General features: G+C 40.2%; 1 protein-coding gene across 3 annotated transcripts in view; it reads left to right on the top strand.

The window, feature by feature from the left end:
* The window catches only part of creb3l2 (cAMP responsive element binding protein 3-like 2), a 33,290-nt gene that overhangs the window by 9,336 nt on the left and 5,314 nt on the right, over positions 1-18,640 (top strand). For 2 of the 3 annotated variants that reach the window (XM_047390400.1, XM_047390399.1), the window contains 8 exons: positions 14,452-14,695; positions 15,470-15,672; positions 15,759-15,837; positions 16,101-16,303; positions 16,663-16,809; positions 16,982-17,040; positions 17,271-17,339; positions 18,441-18,540. In XM_047390400.1, coding sequence (XP_047246356.1) covers positions 14,452-14,695; positions 15,470-15,672; positions 15,759-15,837; positions 16,101-16,303; positions 16,663-16,809; positions 16,982-17,040; positions 17,271-17,339; positions 18,441-18,540 — 1,104 coding nt within the window. Of the gene's footprint in view, positions 1-12,318; positions 12,710-14,451; positions 14,696-15,469; positions 15,673-15,758; positions 15,838-16,100; positions 16,304-16,662; positions 16,810-16,981; positions 17,041-17,270; positions 17,340-18,440; positions 18,541-18,640 lie in introns of those variants that run through there. The other variant, XM_047390402.1, reaches the window with a different exon arrangement.

The raw sequence follows: 18,640 nt of genomic DNA, 5'->3' as shown, positions 1-18,640 counted from the left end.
TTTTTTGCAGTTTTTTTTTACAGTGTTGAAGACTTTGAGGTTGTTGAATTAATAAAAACTACATTGCTTTAGTTCACGTCAGGCATGATGCATCCTACAGGAGCTTCAGTATTTCAGGGATTATGCTTCAAAGCATGCAAAGCCTGTAAACTGCCTTCTCTACATGCGGCATGCATAAAACGGTCGGCTTTGATGGTTTCTGTAGCTCTAACCCTCCCAGTAGCAGAAAGTGTTAACTCTAGGCCAGTTTCAGGCCTAGACCTCTTTCACCCCACCTCCCAGCCTTCCTCCCCCTCCTACATCCGTCTCTCCTGCAGGGTGAATCGGGGCGAGTCGGCTCGTGTCCAAAATTCCTAAAATATCTGGTTGCTTCTCTTTACTCTTCTTCCACAGTAACCCATTACTTAGTTAGTCTTTCTTTTGTGCATATTTGGATTTACTAAAGTTTCAACAAAACCAGAATATTCTCCTATTTAAGCTGTTATTCATGAGCAAGTCGGTCCAGTTGTCCAGTTGTTATAAAGAAACCTGTGGAAGATTCTTTATCCCTGAACTAAATTCAATCATTTGCCACATAGTTTCAAGTAAAGGATCCTGAGTGAAGAAAAGCTTGCTTCTTTCATCATTGATGTCCTGCTGTCTCTTAGAATGGTACACAAATTCACAATCTTGTAACCTAAAAAACCGAATCAGAACCACTCTAGTCTGCTTTGGTTTTGGTTGTGCTGGTGTTCAGCGTGTCTTCTCCAGGACGAAAAATCTGTCCCCTTTGGGCTAAACTAACATGGCAACATCCGGAATAAACCGCAGTGATGGACGACTGCCTTTAGCTCCAGAACAACTACAAATCCAATTATGGTTTCCTAAATCATGCACCTTTGCTTCTAAGTAAGTAATCAGGAAGCTCAGTTACTTTTCTCCATGTGTTCAGTTGTTTGGGTTAGCTAAGATTTCAGCTTCACACAGGAGACCTCGCAACGAGTTGCCATGAATTCATCAAACCTCACAAATTGCTTTGAGTTCAGCAACCTATTACAGAAGTGCTCTCTGGTCAACAAACTCAGAATGATGTGAATGCCACCGATAACTCCAGCATGTTTATTAATAGATTCGTCATCCTGTTCACGGTTGTTTTTTGACTTATGACGACCCTTTCGGGTATAAATTATGCTTTCTTTAATGAACAGAGTTGGTCAGTTTCTTTGTGTGCTTAAATAAAACGTCTGCATGAAGCATTCATCTTTGCTCGAGGCTTCACAGCATTCCCCAAACCATAGAAAGTGGAGAATGATCGGACATAACTTATAAGATCAAATAAATGTAAAAGATTAGGAGAGACAGCTTCACATCATTTAGATGGATGACAGCATTGTCTTTTCTATGCACATTAAATAAAAGTTTCTTGCATCTGCTCTTTGGCTGACCGTTGATTTGCCTTTGTTTGCTTTAAGCCCCCAAAACTTTCAGCTTTGACCAATGTAAAGTTTGTGACCAAGGGTGGTACCACACATGAGGGTAATGTGAGCATAATCTTGCCTGATTTATGGTTGCCAGATGTGATGATGGTTGCAGGGTGTGGACAACAACACATTGCTCAGCTACTGGAGTCGGGGCGGGATTCTTGTTCCTCCTTTGGATTCAGTTTAGGAAAACTCCCAGTTTGTTACGCAGCTTTATTTAAGGTTGGCAACAGCATTGCAACAAGCCTCATGGGATCTACAAATTTATCCAAAACGCAAAAGGCAATGACATCTTTTGTGCTATTTTTCCTGTACCCTCCAGAAGAAGTGGTGATCATTTGTTTTTTTTAAGAGTCTGAGTGTGTTGTCACCTTTGCATCTGTTTCCAAAAACTGCCAAGCTAGTTATTAATGAATGGGAAGGAAGTAGGAAAGTCAGGCTAATGAATGTTAATGTGAATCTGAGTAGCTTCCTCTAAAACAGCATCGAGTTTGTCTGGTTGTGTCTTTAATGCACCTAACACTTATTTTTGCTTTGCATAGTAATAAGATCTTAGCTTGGTGACATTATAACAGATCGTAACATGTCCCCTTATGAGTATTATAATCTTGAGTTAAAGTCGAAAAGATACAATCTAATTACTTTAGTTGAAAAAGAAAAGCAACTATTATTGCAAAAGTATTCAATCTTGATTGTTGCTGTTACAAAATGGTTTCCTATAACTTTTTCTATTATTTTGATTTTAATATGTAGAAATGAGCCAAATATAGGATAAGTGCTTGCTAAATTTAACAGTTTGTGCTCATTTAACCGACTTTTTACAAATAATTTTCTGCTCTGCCCTTTTATAGAATAACACAAAAAATATAAGTAGCTGATATTAGTTGGGTTATTAAGACTATGTCCACATCAAATATAATTACCTTCATAAGAGTGATAGCATAAGCCACTGTTTTAACTTCCACACTTTAACTGTGGTTGTTTTGCATGGCCAGAAATATTTCTAAGCCATCCCACTTTGTCTTTCTTGTAAGTCAGGGAGGAGTATGGAAGTCCCCTTTCAGCCAGCTGACATGCAGTGAGCTATGGGCAAGAGAGGGTCAGCACTGGGTTCCTCTGTTCCACATCATTCCTAAACATTATCTGGCATCTCAATTAAAGGACCTTTTAACCACAGGAATGGCAAGACACAGAATTTGAGCGTTTATGAATCCGTAACTGTTAAAAACCTCTTTGTATTTTGCTGCTGGTAGCAGGTCGGTTCCTTGTGATGCATGGTATAAGTAACCCCTGGCATGTTTAAACTAAATGTAAATAAAGGATACAATGACAATGGCTTCCAAGAACCAAACCAGCAAGTTTGTTTAGTGCAGCTTTAGCAGCAAACATTTTGCAGCATCAAACTTTGGACTTCTACAACTAATGTCAAAAATTTTTAATTTTTAAAAAGTATCCAGGTTGTTGAAAAGCTGGTTTTCTTACTTTGTTAAATAGAAAATGATGCACTGGGCTTCTGCGATCATGTAATTATAACAAAAAACATTACATTGAGTATGAATTTTAAAAGCACCTGTATTTGTAAATAACACTACATTTTTTTTATTCTGCATTACACATTTTCTGTATGTGTACAGTATCTTGAACAACATATTAAGTCGATACAGCAAGTTTTTGAAGAGAATCCTAATTTTGTTAGACCGGTAAATGAAAAATGATACATTTGGCTTTACAGGGTTGAATTTTTTCCACTGGAAGAGACTCACCCCTGCAGAGTTGGGTTTGTGTTTTAATGAGTCAGTGAGCGCTGCTCAACGTTTAGTCATACGTCTCCTTGGAAAGCATCCTCCTCAGAAATCTAAACTCACAGAGAAATCTGGGATGAGCGACATGCCAAGACAAGTTTAAAGATGAAGACGCTCCCCTGAAGGTGTCGCTGACCCAGTTGTTACCCTGCAGCTGCAAAAAGTGTAGGGCTGAAAGGGGATAGGAGATCCAGCAGGAAAAACATAAAGAAAACCAGGAGAATTGAGTGAGGGAATTCAGCTAGAGTGGTATTAAGTTAATGGCCAGCATGTTGACATGGAAAAAGTTATACAGGAGTGTTTTGACCCAGGTTTAACTACCAAGAGACGCAGAAACAGCTGTATATTTGTTCCACACTAGCAATCTTTCCATGCTGCAACTTACTGAGTTCAAGGCGGTCCTATTATTTGTATTTTTCTTCAGTAATTGAAAAGAGTACTCACATAGGTATATAGCAGGAGCTTATATCTTTTTAAGCTATGTTTATTTAGTTGAGGCTTTAAAAATAACTATATTTTTTCATCACTGGCAATTTGCTTCTTTGGAGCTCACTAGATTTTGTTTTTACAATACCAAGGCGGCAAGATGACCACAGAGAAGCAATTGTTGCTGCCCATCAATCTGAGAGGGGTTTTGAGGCCGAGTCAAAACAAAAGGAAAAAACCATCATTCAAACATGTTTATCACAATTAAAAACATTTAAAGCAGCCTTCAGTGGAGCGCCCAACAAATTCACCCTAATATGAGATCTTTCAGTGTGAAATGGCAAAAATCCCAACTGCTCCATCCCAGATTCTGCAGTCCCCAGTTAGCATGTTAAATGGTAAAGTTTATGACACAATGATAAGAATAAAACTCGACCAGTATGGCTTATTTGGAAGACTTAAATGAGAAAGCGTATTCTCTCTAAAAAGATATGGCAGCATAACTCCAGTTTGCAAAATAAACCACAAGAGGTCAACAGCACAGACTTATTTTTCCAGCTGTCTAGCATGGTGGTGGAGGGTTGATGGTGTGGGCTTTCAGAACCTGGCAACCTTGTAGTCTTCAAGTAAACCATAAATGAATACCAAGGATTCAGTTGTGAAGTCAGCTGAAACGTGATCCAAACATGACAATAATCCTAAATACAGCAGCAGAAGGCTAAAAAAAAAACGTAATCGATTCATAAAGAAAAGTTGAATATAAGCAAATCTGAAAAATCTCAGTTCTGTTGAAAAAGGCAATTTTATATTTTGTTTTGTAAACTATAGACTGAAGACATTTTTTTTTTGCCATTCATAGTCCAAATAGCATTAAAGTTTTTTTACACTCGGCTTTCAATTCAATTCAATTCAATTCAATTCAAAGATACTTTATTGATCCCCGAGGGGAAATTAGAATTCCAGTACAACCCATCCAAACATACATCATGACACAAGACAATGGGGGGGACGGGTCACCGAGGCTTTGCTGCCCTCTCACAGGCGCTGCCCTTACTAGATGAGAAAAGAGACCACATTAGGAAAGTAGAGGGAAAAAAAAATCATATTTCACACTTTATCCTTAGCAGGATACAGTTTGAGATTGCAAAAAACCTCAGCACAAAGAAGCAACAAGTTGACAGAACAACATCATGCCGGGAACGGTGAAGGTGGTGTGAGGGGGTGCATATGTTTATCTTGAGCATGTGTGTGTATGCAAGTGAGTGTGTGCAAGTAAGTCCATGAAGCACTGTCACAGAGGCCATTGTCCTTGATGATACGTTGGAATGTTCATCAACCGGCCACAAAGTTCTGAGCAGGTCCACAGATGTCCTCAGGGAAGGGAGGGAGCAGAGCGTCATGTTTACATAACTTCCAGGAGAAGTTGAAGATAGCCAGCCATCAAGGCCGTGCAGAGGAGCCAGATTCAGAAAATCTAATATCTAATTTTACGCATGTACATGGATGAGGTCCACTAAAGCAGGCCTTTAAATGCTTGCAGGCTGCGCTCTAACAGTGATTTCTGTTGAAACTAACAGTCTTTACTTTATGTTGAAATTGACCCAAAAATAACAGTAATGTTTCCAATGCATTAGGCAAGTATCCTGTAAAAAAAAAAACTAGTAAAAATGGTGAATGAATAGTTTCAATTTTTTGTGCCTGTTTTACGCAAAGTTTCAATATATCTCATACATTTTTATTTACTGGTATTAATTTAAATTAAATGTAGCGTTGCAGCTTATACAGAAATGGGCTGAAATACAGTTTAACACCATGGGTTATAACCCTGGAGTCATTGTGCAACGATGGTGGGTGAACAGTGGGGGTTGTTTTCTGTTGTCGGTCAGGCTGACAGGGCAGCACTGGAAAGTGTGTTTGTGTGTTTTGGGGGTTGTATGTAAAACTTCTGGGAAGCTCTCTCAGTTGGAAAACAAGGGTAAGAGACACTTTTTCACACTGTTTTTGGGTCAACTTGAGTTTCCTCGCACACATTCATTTTGAATATCAGCCAGGCAGACCACGGACAACAGCTGAGTCATAGATTTGAACTTAAATAAAAATATGTTTTCTGCCCTATGAAACTAGGTCTTCCAATTTTTACTTTAACCTAACATTAAGGGCTTATTAACCAAGGGCCTATTTTATTGACCAAAAACTCAAAACGTGAAACTGGAAAGGGATAATTAAATAGTTTTCAATTAAATTTGCATGGCCTTTTTGTAGAGTTTAATCATTTTCTGTGACTGCGTGCATAAATGCACTCATGTCCTTTTTTGTAGGTGCAGACTAAACAATTGCTGTCAAACAGTGCAACCCTCGCACTCTCTCACATCTTGCCATTTATTTAAGTTAATCATCACTCCACCTCGATCAAATATGTGTTTAAACTCATAGTGTAGAGTCTAAATCAATTTTCTTTAATTTTCACTTAGCTTAGTTTTACGTTTTTGTTTCTTTTGATTCATGTAAGGCAAAGAATTCAAGCTTTAAATTTGAGTTTTGAATATAGTAGTCTTATCTTTACATGATATATTTTATTGCCTTTTTGTTGTCAAAAACCTTAAAAATTTGTTAACAAAAATAATTCGTGATCAGATTTTTACAGTTTTTAAAAGCACTTTTGGAACAAACGTTTTGGACAGCAATGGACTTTAACACATATGAAGTGGCAATGGTTAATCTAGAGCAACAGAGCGCAGCAACCCATTGACTTAAAACATAAAATAGATTTTGTTGCAAAAAAAGGACTTTGTATAGAGATATCGAGAATATCACACATTACACATTTATTAAGCATTAAATGCTTACTGAATGTGTAGGTGCCAACGGGCAGCACAATTACATTTGGAGTGAGCACTCTTGCTTTCCCCCAAATCTTCTATGCGAGAGAATTGAGTGAGATGCTTTAACATGAAGAAGGTGGATTTTGGCCAAATATGGTCCATTTTTTTGTCCTGTGATTATAAAGCAATTGGAGACATTGGGGAATGCTTAGGGAAGAGGAAAACACAGTTTGTGCCACAGCAACAACCGAAAGCTCTGGCTGAGTCAGCAGCCAGACCATTGAACCGACCAACAACGCTGAATGTACAGAAGAGTAATTTTTCTTATCTGAGAAAATGCTATGTTTTACTGTTGTTTTTTATGTGGCCTCTGTAAGTACAAAGTATGTCCATGTGTCGCCTTAAGTTAATTAATTAATAATTTAGGCTACATTACTTTAGAGCAGTTAATCTCTCACAAGGACAAGACAAGCCAGTTGTGTTTACAAAAGTGAGACTTTCAGCTGCTTCCATTCACTGCCACTATAATTTACACAACCATCCCACAGCTCTAATATAAAACATCCTGGTGACACAGTGGTTTGAAGGAAAGGGAGTAGAAATGACAGACTCTACCTTAATGCTGCCAGAATTTCATAAACATTTTTTCATTTGACTTTTTGACACAAGCACATAATCACCATGGACCACAGGGACACTGAGCTCCTAACAAACCACTTTTAAATCCCTGCATAGGGTGCTGGTTGGTTAATTTTCCATGCTGCTGCTTGAGCTCATTTTCTTTCTTTTATGTTTTTCTACACATTTCTCAACTTTGGATAAGGAAATGAATAAAACTATTGTTGCTACAAGCCATAACACAGTTAAAATAGGGACATACAGTGAGTAAAATGTAAATTACTTACTGATTTACAGTCATTTGTCTTGAAATTTAATGGATTGTTGTCAACATCTTTGCTGAAAGATAATGGTGAATATGAAGGAGAGAAATTCTTAATTTTTAAAGGTAAAACAAGTACATATTTTGAATTATTCATAGGACTGCCTCCTCTGGGTTCGCGGTCAGTCTCTGTCTCAAGAAGAGGAGCTTAAGTATCTTGGTGTCTTGTTCACTATGCAGGCGCTGCTCTGGTCAGCTGTGGTGTAGAAAGAGCTGAGCCAAAGAGCAAAGCTCTCGGTTTTCTGAACTACGCTCCGACCCTCACCAATGGTAATGAGATATGGATCATGACTAAAAGAATGAGATCCCGAATTGAAGCAGCCGAAATGAGCTTCCTCTGGAGGGTGGCTGGACTCAGCCTTAGTGATAGGGTGAAGAGGTTAAGTCATCTGGCTGGAGCTTTAAGTAGACCCGCTGCTTCCCTGCATCAAAAGGAGTCAGCCGAGATGGTTTGGGCATCTGATCAGGATGCCCCCTAGGCACCTCCCTGTGGACATTTTCCTGGCACGTCCCACTGGGAGGAGCCACTGCTGAAGAACCAGAACTCGCTGGAGGAACTATATATCCCATCTGGCTCGGGAACACCTTGGGATCCCCAGAATGAGTTGGAGGATGTCGCTGGGGAGAGGGATGTCTGGGGTTTCCTCCTGGACCTGTTGCCCCCACAACCTGGTCTTGGATAAGTGCAACACAGTGATCAGATGAATGAATTTTAAATAACTATTTTAGGCCTACCAGGTTCATACCAGGTCTTTGTGCATCATTTTTAAAATTACAAAAAAAATGTATGTTCCCCCAAAACAAAATTGGGGGCCTCAGTTTATTCGTACTTCGTGCTTCCACTTAGCCCTAATGGCTTTGAACACAGAGCCCATGTCAACTCACTGTAATGTTTTTTCAGTCATTTGCATGACCTATTTAAACTTTTTTTCTTTTTCATGGAGAAGTAACATCTTCTTGTCCTGCTGTCTAATTTTAAATATCTTTCTTGTTTTCTTTAACTATAAATTGCATGTTTTAGGTTGTGGACAAAGAAATACAAAAGATCAGATTGATACTCATTTTGTCCAAATAAAACATAAAAACAAATCTGATTCGTAACCAGAGTAAGCATTAGTTACAGCCCATTTTATTTTAGCATTTCGTCTCATGCATTGTTATCCGGCCTTTCCTGGAGCCGATACCGGATCTCTGATTACTATTTAGTTTTTGGAAAGCCCGGCTGGGATGGGTGTCGAGAATTAGGGTCAGGGATTGTCTGCTTCACCCTCTTATCTGTGTGGGAACCGGCTCGAATCCCTCTGAGAACGAGGACGTTTTTGTTTAGTGAGGTCAGTTTGTCTGAGCTCATTTGGCTGGAACCTCGCAGATATAGGTGTTTTTTTTTTCTTTTCTTTTTATTTGAAAAATAATGGTTTATATTTGAAACCTAACGTATGAAAGCTTATTTTTACTGATTGCTGACACAATGTTAGCATATCAAGTTGAGCTGCCTCACTTCGCCAGATCACCCCAAGGCCTGTGATGTGTTTAGTATCACTGACGCGCACCGTATCAGTGTCCTGGCTGAAGCCGTCTGCTAGCTCCAAGCCCAGTGTTGTTACAACAACTGATAAGTGACTTATAACTGTAGTTTCCTATCACGGATATCTCATGCATGTCTTCTATCGGCTAGAGGCACCAAAACGTCTGAAGGGTTCAGATTTGATTCAGCCTTTTTACATGGTTGGTTATTTTGCGGGGAGAATTATGTTATGCAAAAATTAAAAACGCGTGTTGTACATCTCATGAGGATAAATTCTGTCTATGAAAGTGAATTTAGGTATGCAAAAACACACTCTGCTGGTTACAAATGTGCACAATTCATCGGTATTTGTTAGTCGTTATGTGTTTTCTGGAGGCATCTCTGTTGCAAAATAAAACTTAACTAATAGCCGTTTAGCAATTGTCTTGCTGTCTCAAAGTGTTTCTCTATGTCAAACTGTCTGTTTGGTATTTTAGTTGCGACATGTTCCTGGGAACAGTAAACCTCAATGTTACCGCTTCTTTGCAAAAATTGTTTCCTCATAGTTTCCATATTGCTTTATATGTTAATGGAATAATTCAGAATCTTTGAAGGAAAGTTCAATTAAGATTTCATATTTTGCAGTAAATTACTCTTTTATGGCATCTTCATGATGCGTACAGCTGGTAAAGCGGGGCTAAGACCAAAGCGGACCATCTGAAGGAACAACAAATCTGGTATCTAATCCAAAAAGATACCGAAAGAAAATAAAAAGCTCTTTTGCAAAAAATGTCCAGATCCAGAATTTTAGATACCTTCAAAAGGCCTGGAAACTGTTTGTATAAAAGCACGTCTTGAAAGAAAACAATATTTTTAATTAAAAAGTAGGTAGAAGACTTTTGCAGAGCCCAGTAGCTCAGCTAAGTGTCTAAACAGCTTGTGGAAGTTGTTATCCCTGTGGTGCTCTGGCTTCTTCTGGCTGCAGGAGTGTCCTGAAGCTACCAGCTTTAAATAGCAGATTATGTAAACTAAACAGGAAGTTGGAGAAGCTGGATTTTATTAGACTTAGAATCCATCTGGGAAGGAGAGGAATTTAATAAACAATTTCTTCTCCTAACAGAAACCTTTAATTTAACAACATCTGAACTTTAGTGACAAATGATAACAAATGGACTTGTTAAGCAGGTACTGTCAGGTAAAAGTTCAGATGTTCATTCAGCTTATCTGCTGATAGTTGGACACGTGTTGAGGATTTGTGACATTTAAAGCCAAAGATCTGAATCCCATTCAAACTGAGTCATCTGGTTTGTCCTGATAGGAAGCCGCATGGTTTAGGACGTTTGCTTTATGAGTGAGTGTCCTGTCGGCTGACGAGTACACACAGCCGAGTCCAGGTCAGGGTACAAAACACAGCTGGACCTGACCTGCAGGAGCTTCTTTAGGAGTGGTTGGGCAGTTGGGACAGTGGGGTTAAGTTGAAGACATTTAACAGAATACTACCTGACCAGGAAATGAATACCTCACCTCCTGCCTACACAACTTTATTTACCTGCTTTTGAACCAAATAGCTGATCTGCCTGGTAACAAGCTAATAATGATGCCCGCTTTTAGATTATGTGCTTTATTGGTGCTAAAATTAAAGCTAATACAACTTGTTGAATTTAGAGGTATATACAATGCATCCAGATTCACCTCTGGCAGCAATTACAGCCTCAAGTCTTTTTAAATATAATGCCACAAGCTCAGCACACCTATTTTAAGGCAGGTTTTCCCTTTCTTCTTTGAAGTACACCACAAACTCCATCAGGTTGAATGGGAGACGTCTGCACAGCCATTTTCAGAGCTCTCCAGGGATTTTGATTCAAGTCTGGACTCTAGCCACTCCAGGATATTTAACGTGGTTCTGAAGCCACTCATTTGGGTCGTTGTCCTGCTGAAAAATGAGAGCGATCTGCAGAAGGTTTTTATCCAGGATGTCTCTGTTAATTGCTGCATTCATCTTTCCCTCTATCCTGACTAGTATGCCAGTTCCTGCTGCTGAAAAACATCCCCATAACACGATGCTCCCACCACCATGCTTCAGTGTAGTGATGATACTGACCTGGGGGTGAGTGGTACCTGGTTTCCTTCAAACATGGTGCCTGGCATTCACACCAAAGAGTTCAATATTTGTCTCATCAGACCAGATAATTTTGTTCCTTATGGTATGAGAGTCCTTCAGGTGCCTCTTGACAAACTCCAGATGGGCTGCCATGTGCCTTTTTATGGAGGGGTGGTTTTCATCTGTGCCACTCTAGCATACAGGAATGATTGGTGAATTGCTGCAGAGATGGTTGTCCTTCTGGAAGGTTTTCATCTCTCCACAGAGAAATGCTGGAGCTCTGACAGAGTGATCATGAGGTTCTTGGTCACCAGGCGTGTCTTTCCTAATCATGTCCAATCAACTGAATGTATACTTATGTTAATGTGATTTCTTAGTTTTCTATTTTTTTAATAAATTTGCAACAAGCTCAAAGAAACTTAGAAGAATCTCTCTATACTAACATGCAGCATTATTGGTCATTTTGGAGATTGCAATGAGTTGACTATGCTCCAAAGGCACAGAATTAAAGAATCTGACTGACTTTTAGATGCAATGAAGATTGTAAGAGTTGAGAAACGAATATTAACCCTCCTGCAGAAACCTGCCATGTTTATTTAGAAGCATTATATGAAAACTGTCTGGATTTCCAATTTCAAGATGAAATATTTTAACCCAGTACCTTTTTTCAGGTAGAGTTGTTGGTCAAAATGTTACATAGACTCCAGGAAAATGGGACTGGTGCATTAAACCATCAACCCAGAATTTCAGGTGGATCTCTTCTCTTAATGTTCTCACTTGCAATAATCTTAGGACACAAACCCAGTCAGAACGTCAGAAAAAGCTGACTACGATGCACTTGAATCCTTGGCTCTTTACTTGCCATTTCAAATTACAATATCCTTACAGTTTGATGGATTTATGGATAAATTATGGCTTCTGTTATTTTGGTGTCTTTATCAGAATAAAGTTTTGACTTTTCATGCTTGTCTGGCCTACTTTGAAGTTTCCACTCGCTTCATCTTTGATTTGATTAAGATCTGGCATATTAAAAGTTCTGCTAAGCTTCTGAGAGAGATTTAGCATTAGACTGAGTAATAATCTGTCTGCTGTTCCTCCATCTACAGCCTTCAATTAAAAGATTACAATCTCATCTTTCAGCGATGTCCTGTGCCAGTTATTTTCTGTGTTGCCAGGGAATTTTATTCTGAAAAAAAATCAGAATAGCCTCCTTGTTATAAGTCCTGCTTCCTCAGTTCTGAGTGTTGCTCGCTCTCGAGTCAAACCTCCAAGTTCCTCCAGTTGGGCTTCAGCCTCCCTGGTTCTGTTTCCCAGCTGGAGGGTTTCGAGTTACAGCCGGCTCTCGAACAACGCCTCCCTCATATGAGCTGCCGGGACAAAGAGGTTTCTGTTGGCTGTGTGATGAGCTACGCCCAGTCGGCGACCGGTCCTCCGTCGTTCTTGACCAACACCGCAAGCTGAAATGACAGGGAGCTCATGGAGCCGCAGTGTGGGAGTTTGGTCGGGTTCTGTTTTCGTACAGGCAGAGTTGGACCTCTCCCAGTTCCTACTTTCTAAAGAAGCTAAATAAGGATTCATCCTGTCTGTGCTCATTAGTTTTTTGGGTCATTTGTCTTCAAATTTACAGCAGTTTTGAGATACAAATGGTGAAATGGTATAAATCTAAACATAATCATGTTGTTTTTAATGTCTGACTATTATTGTTGTACAGTTATTTTGACGAATAGGTTAATTAAGCATATTTTCTGTGGATATATTTTAAGGCAACACCGATTAGTTTGTGTGACATCATGGAATAATATCAAAAGAAATCCGCCAAGATATCAGGGAGAGAAATAAGGACCTCCACGAGTCTGGGTCATATTTGGGTCTAAATTCCAGGTGCCTTAAAATCAGGGATACAGCTACGAGCTGCAGGACAGAGGCTCTGGTGGACTGGAGTTGGAGAACCCAAAACATTGTGACTTTTAGATGTTTTATCCTAATTGGCTGATTAATTTCTGCAAGTGTTATTTTATCCCTCAGACTGTAATATTGCATCATACCATTGGGTTGCTTTATTGAAGACAGGCTCCTTTTCATCCTGCAAGTCAGAAAATGACCGACTGGGTGGAGAAATGTGTAAATATTTGTCTTGTTCCTTCTTGATAAGCTTCACAGTGTGCTGTTGGTGTTTACGCACGCCGAAGCCTGCATACTGGACTTGTAGGGAGTGAACAGTACTAGAGGAAGAAAGGTCATTTGTTTGCGTGGGACACGGAAAAATGCCTGACGTCGCCTGTCTCTGAGTCTGTAATTGAACCCACATGCTGGACATTCGCCTGTCCACTTTGGATCTCTCCTCAGCCGATCTTTAGCCTGAATGCACTCAAAAAAACAAATGAAACAAAAAAACTACTAGTCAGCTTGTTATATTTATGGCTTGACAAGACGTTGTGATATGATTTTAACTGGTTTATGGCTCCATAAACTTTGTCCAAGCAGTCAGCAGCCATCTGGTTGTTCTCCTGCCTACAGAACAGGACAAGCACACATTTAAATAACCAGTTTCCATAGTTTTCAATACATTTAAGAAAAGACGGATAACATTAATAGGAAAGCACACACGTCTTTTTCACTTTTTACCTTAATTTTAAAATCATTTTCCTTCCTGCGAGCTTCAGCTAGGAGGGAAAAAGAAAATTTCTGCTTTCAAACAGAACCTGGTGAGCTTCGTTTTCTTGGGGTATTTTTCATGTTTAATAGGAAAGATGGAACTTTAAAAACTATTTTGGTTTTAAAACAAATCTGCTTACATTACTAAATTCATAAAAATTATGGGGTTTGCTTGTTGAATTTAGGAAATGGAATTTCATGACCCAATATCATAATTAACAGAACATATTTGGAAAAATGTCATGGTTTGACTTTCATTGACACACAAACTCAGAGGCGTTTTTGTTGAAACTACTCCGGCTGCAGCTGTTTGTAAATGTGTATCAGTGTGTTATCAGCACGTCTTCTGCAGAGTGGTTCTTCTAGTCGTGACATCTGGAACAGGAGCTGGATCTTCACCTTGTTAGGAGATGAAGGAATGTGGTGAATGAGGAGAGACGATTTGGTGGGGGGTGAAAGAGGAGCCCAACAGGAGGAGGCTCTGTGTGTTATTGTGTGTGTGTTAAAGTATCACCACACTGGGAATCACAGACACACAGAGACATGTTGATTAGGGGAGGTGGATAAGTATCTGATTGGCTGTATTTATGTTCCCTGAGGGGGCTGAAGGTGCCAATAAAGAATTTAAGAGCCTGTAATCACAGAGCTGCTGTCAGAGGCTTGTAATGCTGTGGTTTTGTGTATAATTATCAGTCTGTTACCTCTCATCCTCTGAAAATATTTCATTTCTCCTTTCTGCAGCACTTCTCTGAGCTCTTGGACGAACTCTCCCCAGATGCTTTGCTGGGCCAGCTGCTCAGCGACCCCTTCCTGTCTGAGGACAAAGACGGCGTGGAGTCCATGGAGGGGGAGGACGGCGGTGAGCTGTCCCCATCCTCGCCTCTGCCCCCCCACATCACCGCCGAACACAGCTACTCGCTGTGCGGCGACAGCCGCCCTCAGTCGCCGCTGTCGCACCTGACCGGAGAGCAAGGCAGCGAAGCAGGTGGGACACCAGTACAAAGTGGATCAGCACATAGCTTCATTTCACACATCCAACCATCCACGTTAGAGATCTGCTGAGAAGTGCATAAAGTCGTGTTTAGAGCACCTCATCCTCTTGAATAAATTTGGACCTTTTATATACGCATTTGTCATTATGAATTGATGAATCCACTTACAATGAAGCACTTTTCACAATCTGGCAACTCATTAACTCCTCTTTAGGGATGTTCATGGAAAAAACCTTTGAAACTCATTATTTTTAAATGAAATCTGAATTTCATGAATGGTTGCTGGAGCTTTTAAAAACAGCAGAAGTTTAATATTTTTCTCGTTAGAACCACAAACTTTAATATGTTTTAGTGGGATTTTATGTGGTCAGCTACTACAAAGCAGTGAGTAATTGCAAGTCAAACTCTACTGACCAGCCACACTGTCTGTGCTGAAGAAAAGCTTGCCCACAGCATGATGCTTCCACCACCGTGTATCATAGGGTTCATTTGTTGGGTGATTTACATGTAGGCCAAAAGGTCAAGCCTTCCCCTCGTCTGACCAGAGCACATTGGGGCTGAATACAAATGCACATTTCAGATTTAACAACTAGGTATTATTTACAAAATGTAACAATTATACACTACTTTGTGTTGGCTTATCATGTAAAATCACAGTAAAATACGGTGAAGTTTGAAGATATAAGAAGATCTAAGTTTTGTCCAAATGCAAGGCTTTAATATCACTAACCACATTAATGAGGTCTATGTGTCCTTTTCCACCTCAGAGTCAGATGGAGACTCCCATGAATGGGCCATGGAGCAGGATGAGGCCATCGAGGGCCTCCTTTGTGAGACTCCATCTCTGTGCCCCACTCTCTCGCTCTCTCTGGCCTCCAACGAGGACCCTCGTGGACCTGAGGGTCCTGCTTTGGTCCCCGTGGCTCCAACAGTAGTCAGCAGCATCATCAACCAAGGCAAAGCCATCAAGGTGGGAGAATGCAGACACATTTCCACTCTGAATCTGCAAGTTGCAGTTTGTTCCGTCTGTGATGCCGTCTGTCTTCTGTATTTCAGCTTAAGCAGGAGAAAATCATCCCTGAGATTAAGCTGGAGCCGCACGAAGTGGATCAGTTCCTCAATTTTTCACCCAAAGGTCTGAGTTCAGTTTTTACTTTTATCTTTTTGTTGTTGCATGGTTGCTGTCTGGTGTGACACGGCCCCCCTGCTGCCAGTTTTTGATGCATAACAAATTTTTAATTATGAGAACAGAAAACCTCAACATTTGAAACCAAAACAAACCAAAAATCAGATCTCTTCTTTAAGGACTTCTGAGTAAATAACATTTAACTTGTTTCTTATATTCCAAAATAATTTGTAATTTCTGTGACTAATCTCTGTTGTTTCTTGTTTTTTTAGGCCTGGAGCCCGTGCAGATGCCTCCCACTCCTCCCAGTTCCCACGGCAGTGACTCAGAGGGCAGCCAGAGCCCCGTCCACGCCACACCCAGTCTGTCCTGCCCCACCTCCCCCAGCAGCCCAGCTCCATCTCAGGCCAGCGTGAAGGTGTCTCCCCGCGCTGCTTCCTCCCTGTCCAACTCCCCTCTGCTCACTGCTCCTCATGTAAGGAATCTGTTTTCTCACAACTTTTCTTCAGTTTGTTATAAAATAACAAAAACAAAAGAACTAGTGGCCAAAACTTGCCCTTATCTCTGGTGATAGCAGAAATTAAAAAGTTTAAAACAATTGGAGCTGTAAAAAACACGGCTTGATGAGAAACTTTATTTGTACTTTGAGTAGACCCATATGCTTCTGTTAGATGGGGCTAATACATAGCTTGTTAATTACAATGACTTTACTTGGGTCTGCTGTAAAACAAAGGATGAAATTATAGTAAATAACAATTGTTGAATACACACAGCTTGAAAGTCATCCTTATATATTGCTGCAACAGCAGTTTAACTTCCATTCTCTTCCTGCAGAAGTTACAGGGGTCGGGGCCGCTAATCCTGACCGAGGAGGAGCGTCGAACGCTGGTGGCCGAAGGTTATCCCGTTCCTACCAAACTGCCCCTAACCAAAGCCGAAGAGAAGGCATTAAAGAAGATCCGCAGGAAGATCAAGAACAAGGTTGGAGCTCAGTACAGAGATTCTCAAGAGACATAAACAAACTGTTGATGTTATATTTAAATCTGAGGGTAATCTTGCTCTAAGAATATCTTAAATATCTTGAGGAAACCTTTTTTAATACACAGAATTTTTGATCTGAACCTTTTATTAATACTTTTACGTTCTTCCACAGATTTCAGCTCAAGAGAGTCGCAGGAAGAAGAAGGAGTACATGGATGCTCTGGAAAAAAAGTAAGTCTAGCTTCTTCCTTTTTCCTTATCCAGTCTTTGCATATATTAGCATAAAACAAGAAAATAAACACCTGAACAAGTCCAGATAATAGATTAAGAGGTCTGGTCATGTTTTTTTAGTTGTTCTTACAAATATTAGCATAATGATAGTGATTTGTTAATCTCCACAAATGAAAAGCGTTTAGATTTTATCCTGTCACTGACACTGCAATACTGCTGTGTGACCACAGGGTGGAGACATGCTCCAATGAAAACAACGAGCTACGTAGGAAGGTGGAAACTCTGGAGTGCACAAACAAGTAAGAACATACAGAAACTTTTCTTGGGATTTTTGGAGTAATTCCTCTCTGAACAAGAGGTTACTAATTTATTGTTTTTTAGATACTCTGCCTTTTTACAAACATCACATTCTCCTTTGTTTTGTTAAAAGCTTTAGAAATTCATGTGCTGAAGATGGATTAGCCAGCAGAGGAGACAAAAGTCAGGATTAAGAACCAGGACTTTCTGAAACTGAAGTACTGTCCAAGTTAGAATGTTTTGTTTTTGTTGAAGGCTTAATTACAGCCTGCAGGCTCACTTCACCGGGGGTTGGAGGATTTCAGCCCCAACCGCCTGGATCATGCCGAGCTGGAAAACAATGACTCAGTTCTCTGATTTGAAAGTAAAGCTGAATCAGAGGCTCCCAGTGGATGCATTCAGCTGCAGCTTTGCATTCATGCATACTCATGAGTCAATTTTCAACGTGAAACGCTGAAGATGCATCAGTCATTCTGCATGGATGAACGGCGTGTGCTGCACAAAGCGGGTGCATCAGGTTAAGTGCGTCCCTGACAGCTGTTTCAGGTCGGATTTTTTTACTCGGTGGTTAAAGTGTGCTTCACTGTCACCTCTGAAAAGATAAATGTAGCGGTGGAGCGTGTTTTTGTGCTGCTGCACCTGGATGGCGCACCTGTGCTGCTTTTTAATGGTCGGGAAGAGAAAATCTCCTCCACATCTGAAGCTCTCTGTATGGAAACAGCAGCAAAAACAAACATGTTTTACGAGATCATGATAGATAGTGAGGAAGGACTATTTTTGATTAGTCCATCAGTTAATATTATACCAGGATGATAATTATTAGGATTAAGTAGCAGGTTATAGTTCTCTTTAGTGACTCTGCAATGAATGTTCAGCCCTGTGCAAAAGTTTCAAACCATTCCATGAGGATCCTGCGCAGTTTGGAAAAGTGTAAAATTTAATTCCATACCAGAATAAATATGGAAAAATCCATCCATCCATCCGAGGGTGTAACTGTGCATTATTTTTTAGCACAGTTTCAGGTTTTCTCTGTTTCTTGTGTTTCTCAGTGTATAACACAGCGTTAGATACAGTCTAACCCATGGATGTGTGTGTGTTTGCAGATCTCTGCTGCAGCAGCTGCAGGCTCTACAGGCGATGGTGGCAGGAAAAATCCAGAAGACGTGTAGGATGGCTGGCACTCAGACATCATCATGCTTAATGGTAACACATATGTGACACTGTGCCTATGATTGAGTATTGAACTGGAAACATCTGCTTCCATCGTGAGTCATGATTTATTCATCCTCCTCTCCTCTCCTCT

This window comes from Girardinichthys multiradiatus, chromosome 17 (assembly GCF_021462225.1).
Source record: "Girardinichthys multiradiatus isolate DD_20200921_A chromosome 17, DD_fGirMul_XY1, whole genome shotgun sequence".
Classification (NCBI taxonomy): Eukaryota; Metazoa; Chordata; class Actinopteri; order Cyprinodontiformes; family Goodeidae; genus Girardinichthys; species Girardinichthys multiradiatus.
The sequence above is the reverse complement of the archived record's forward strand: the minus strand, read 5'-3'. Positions and strand labels throughout refer to the sequence as shown.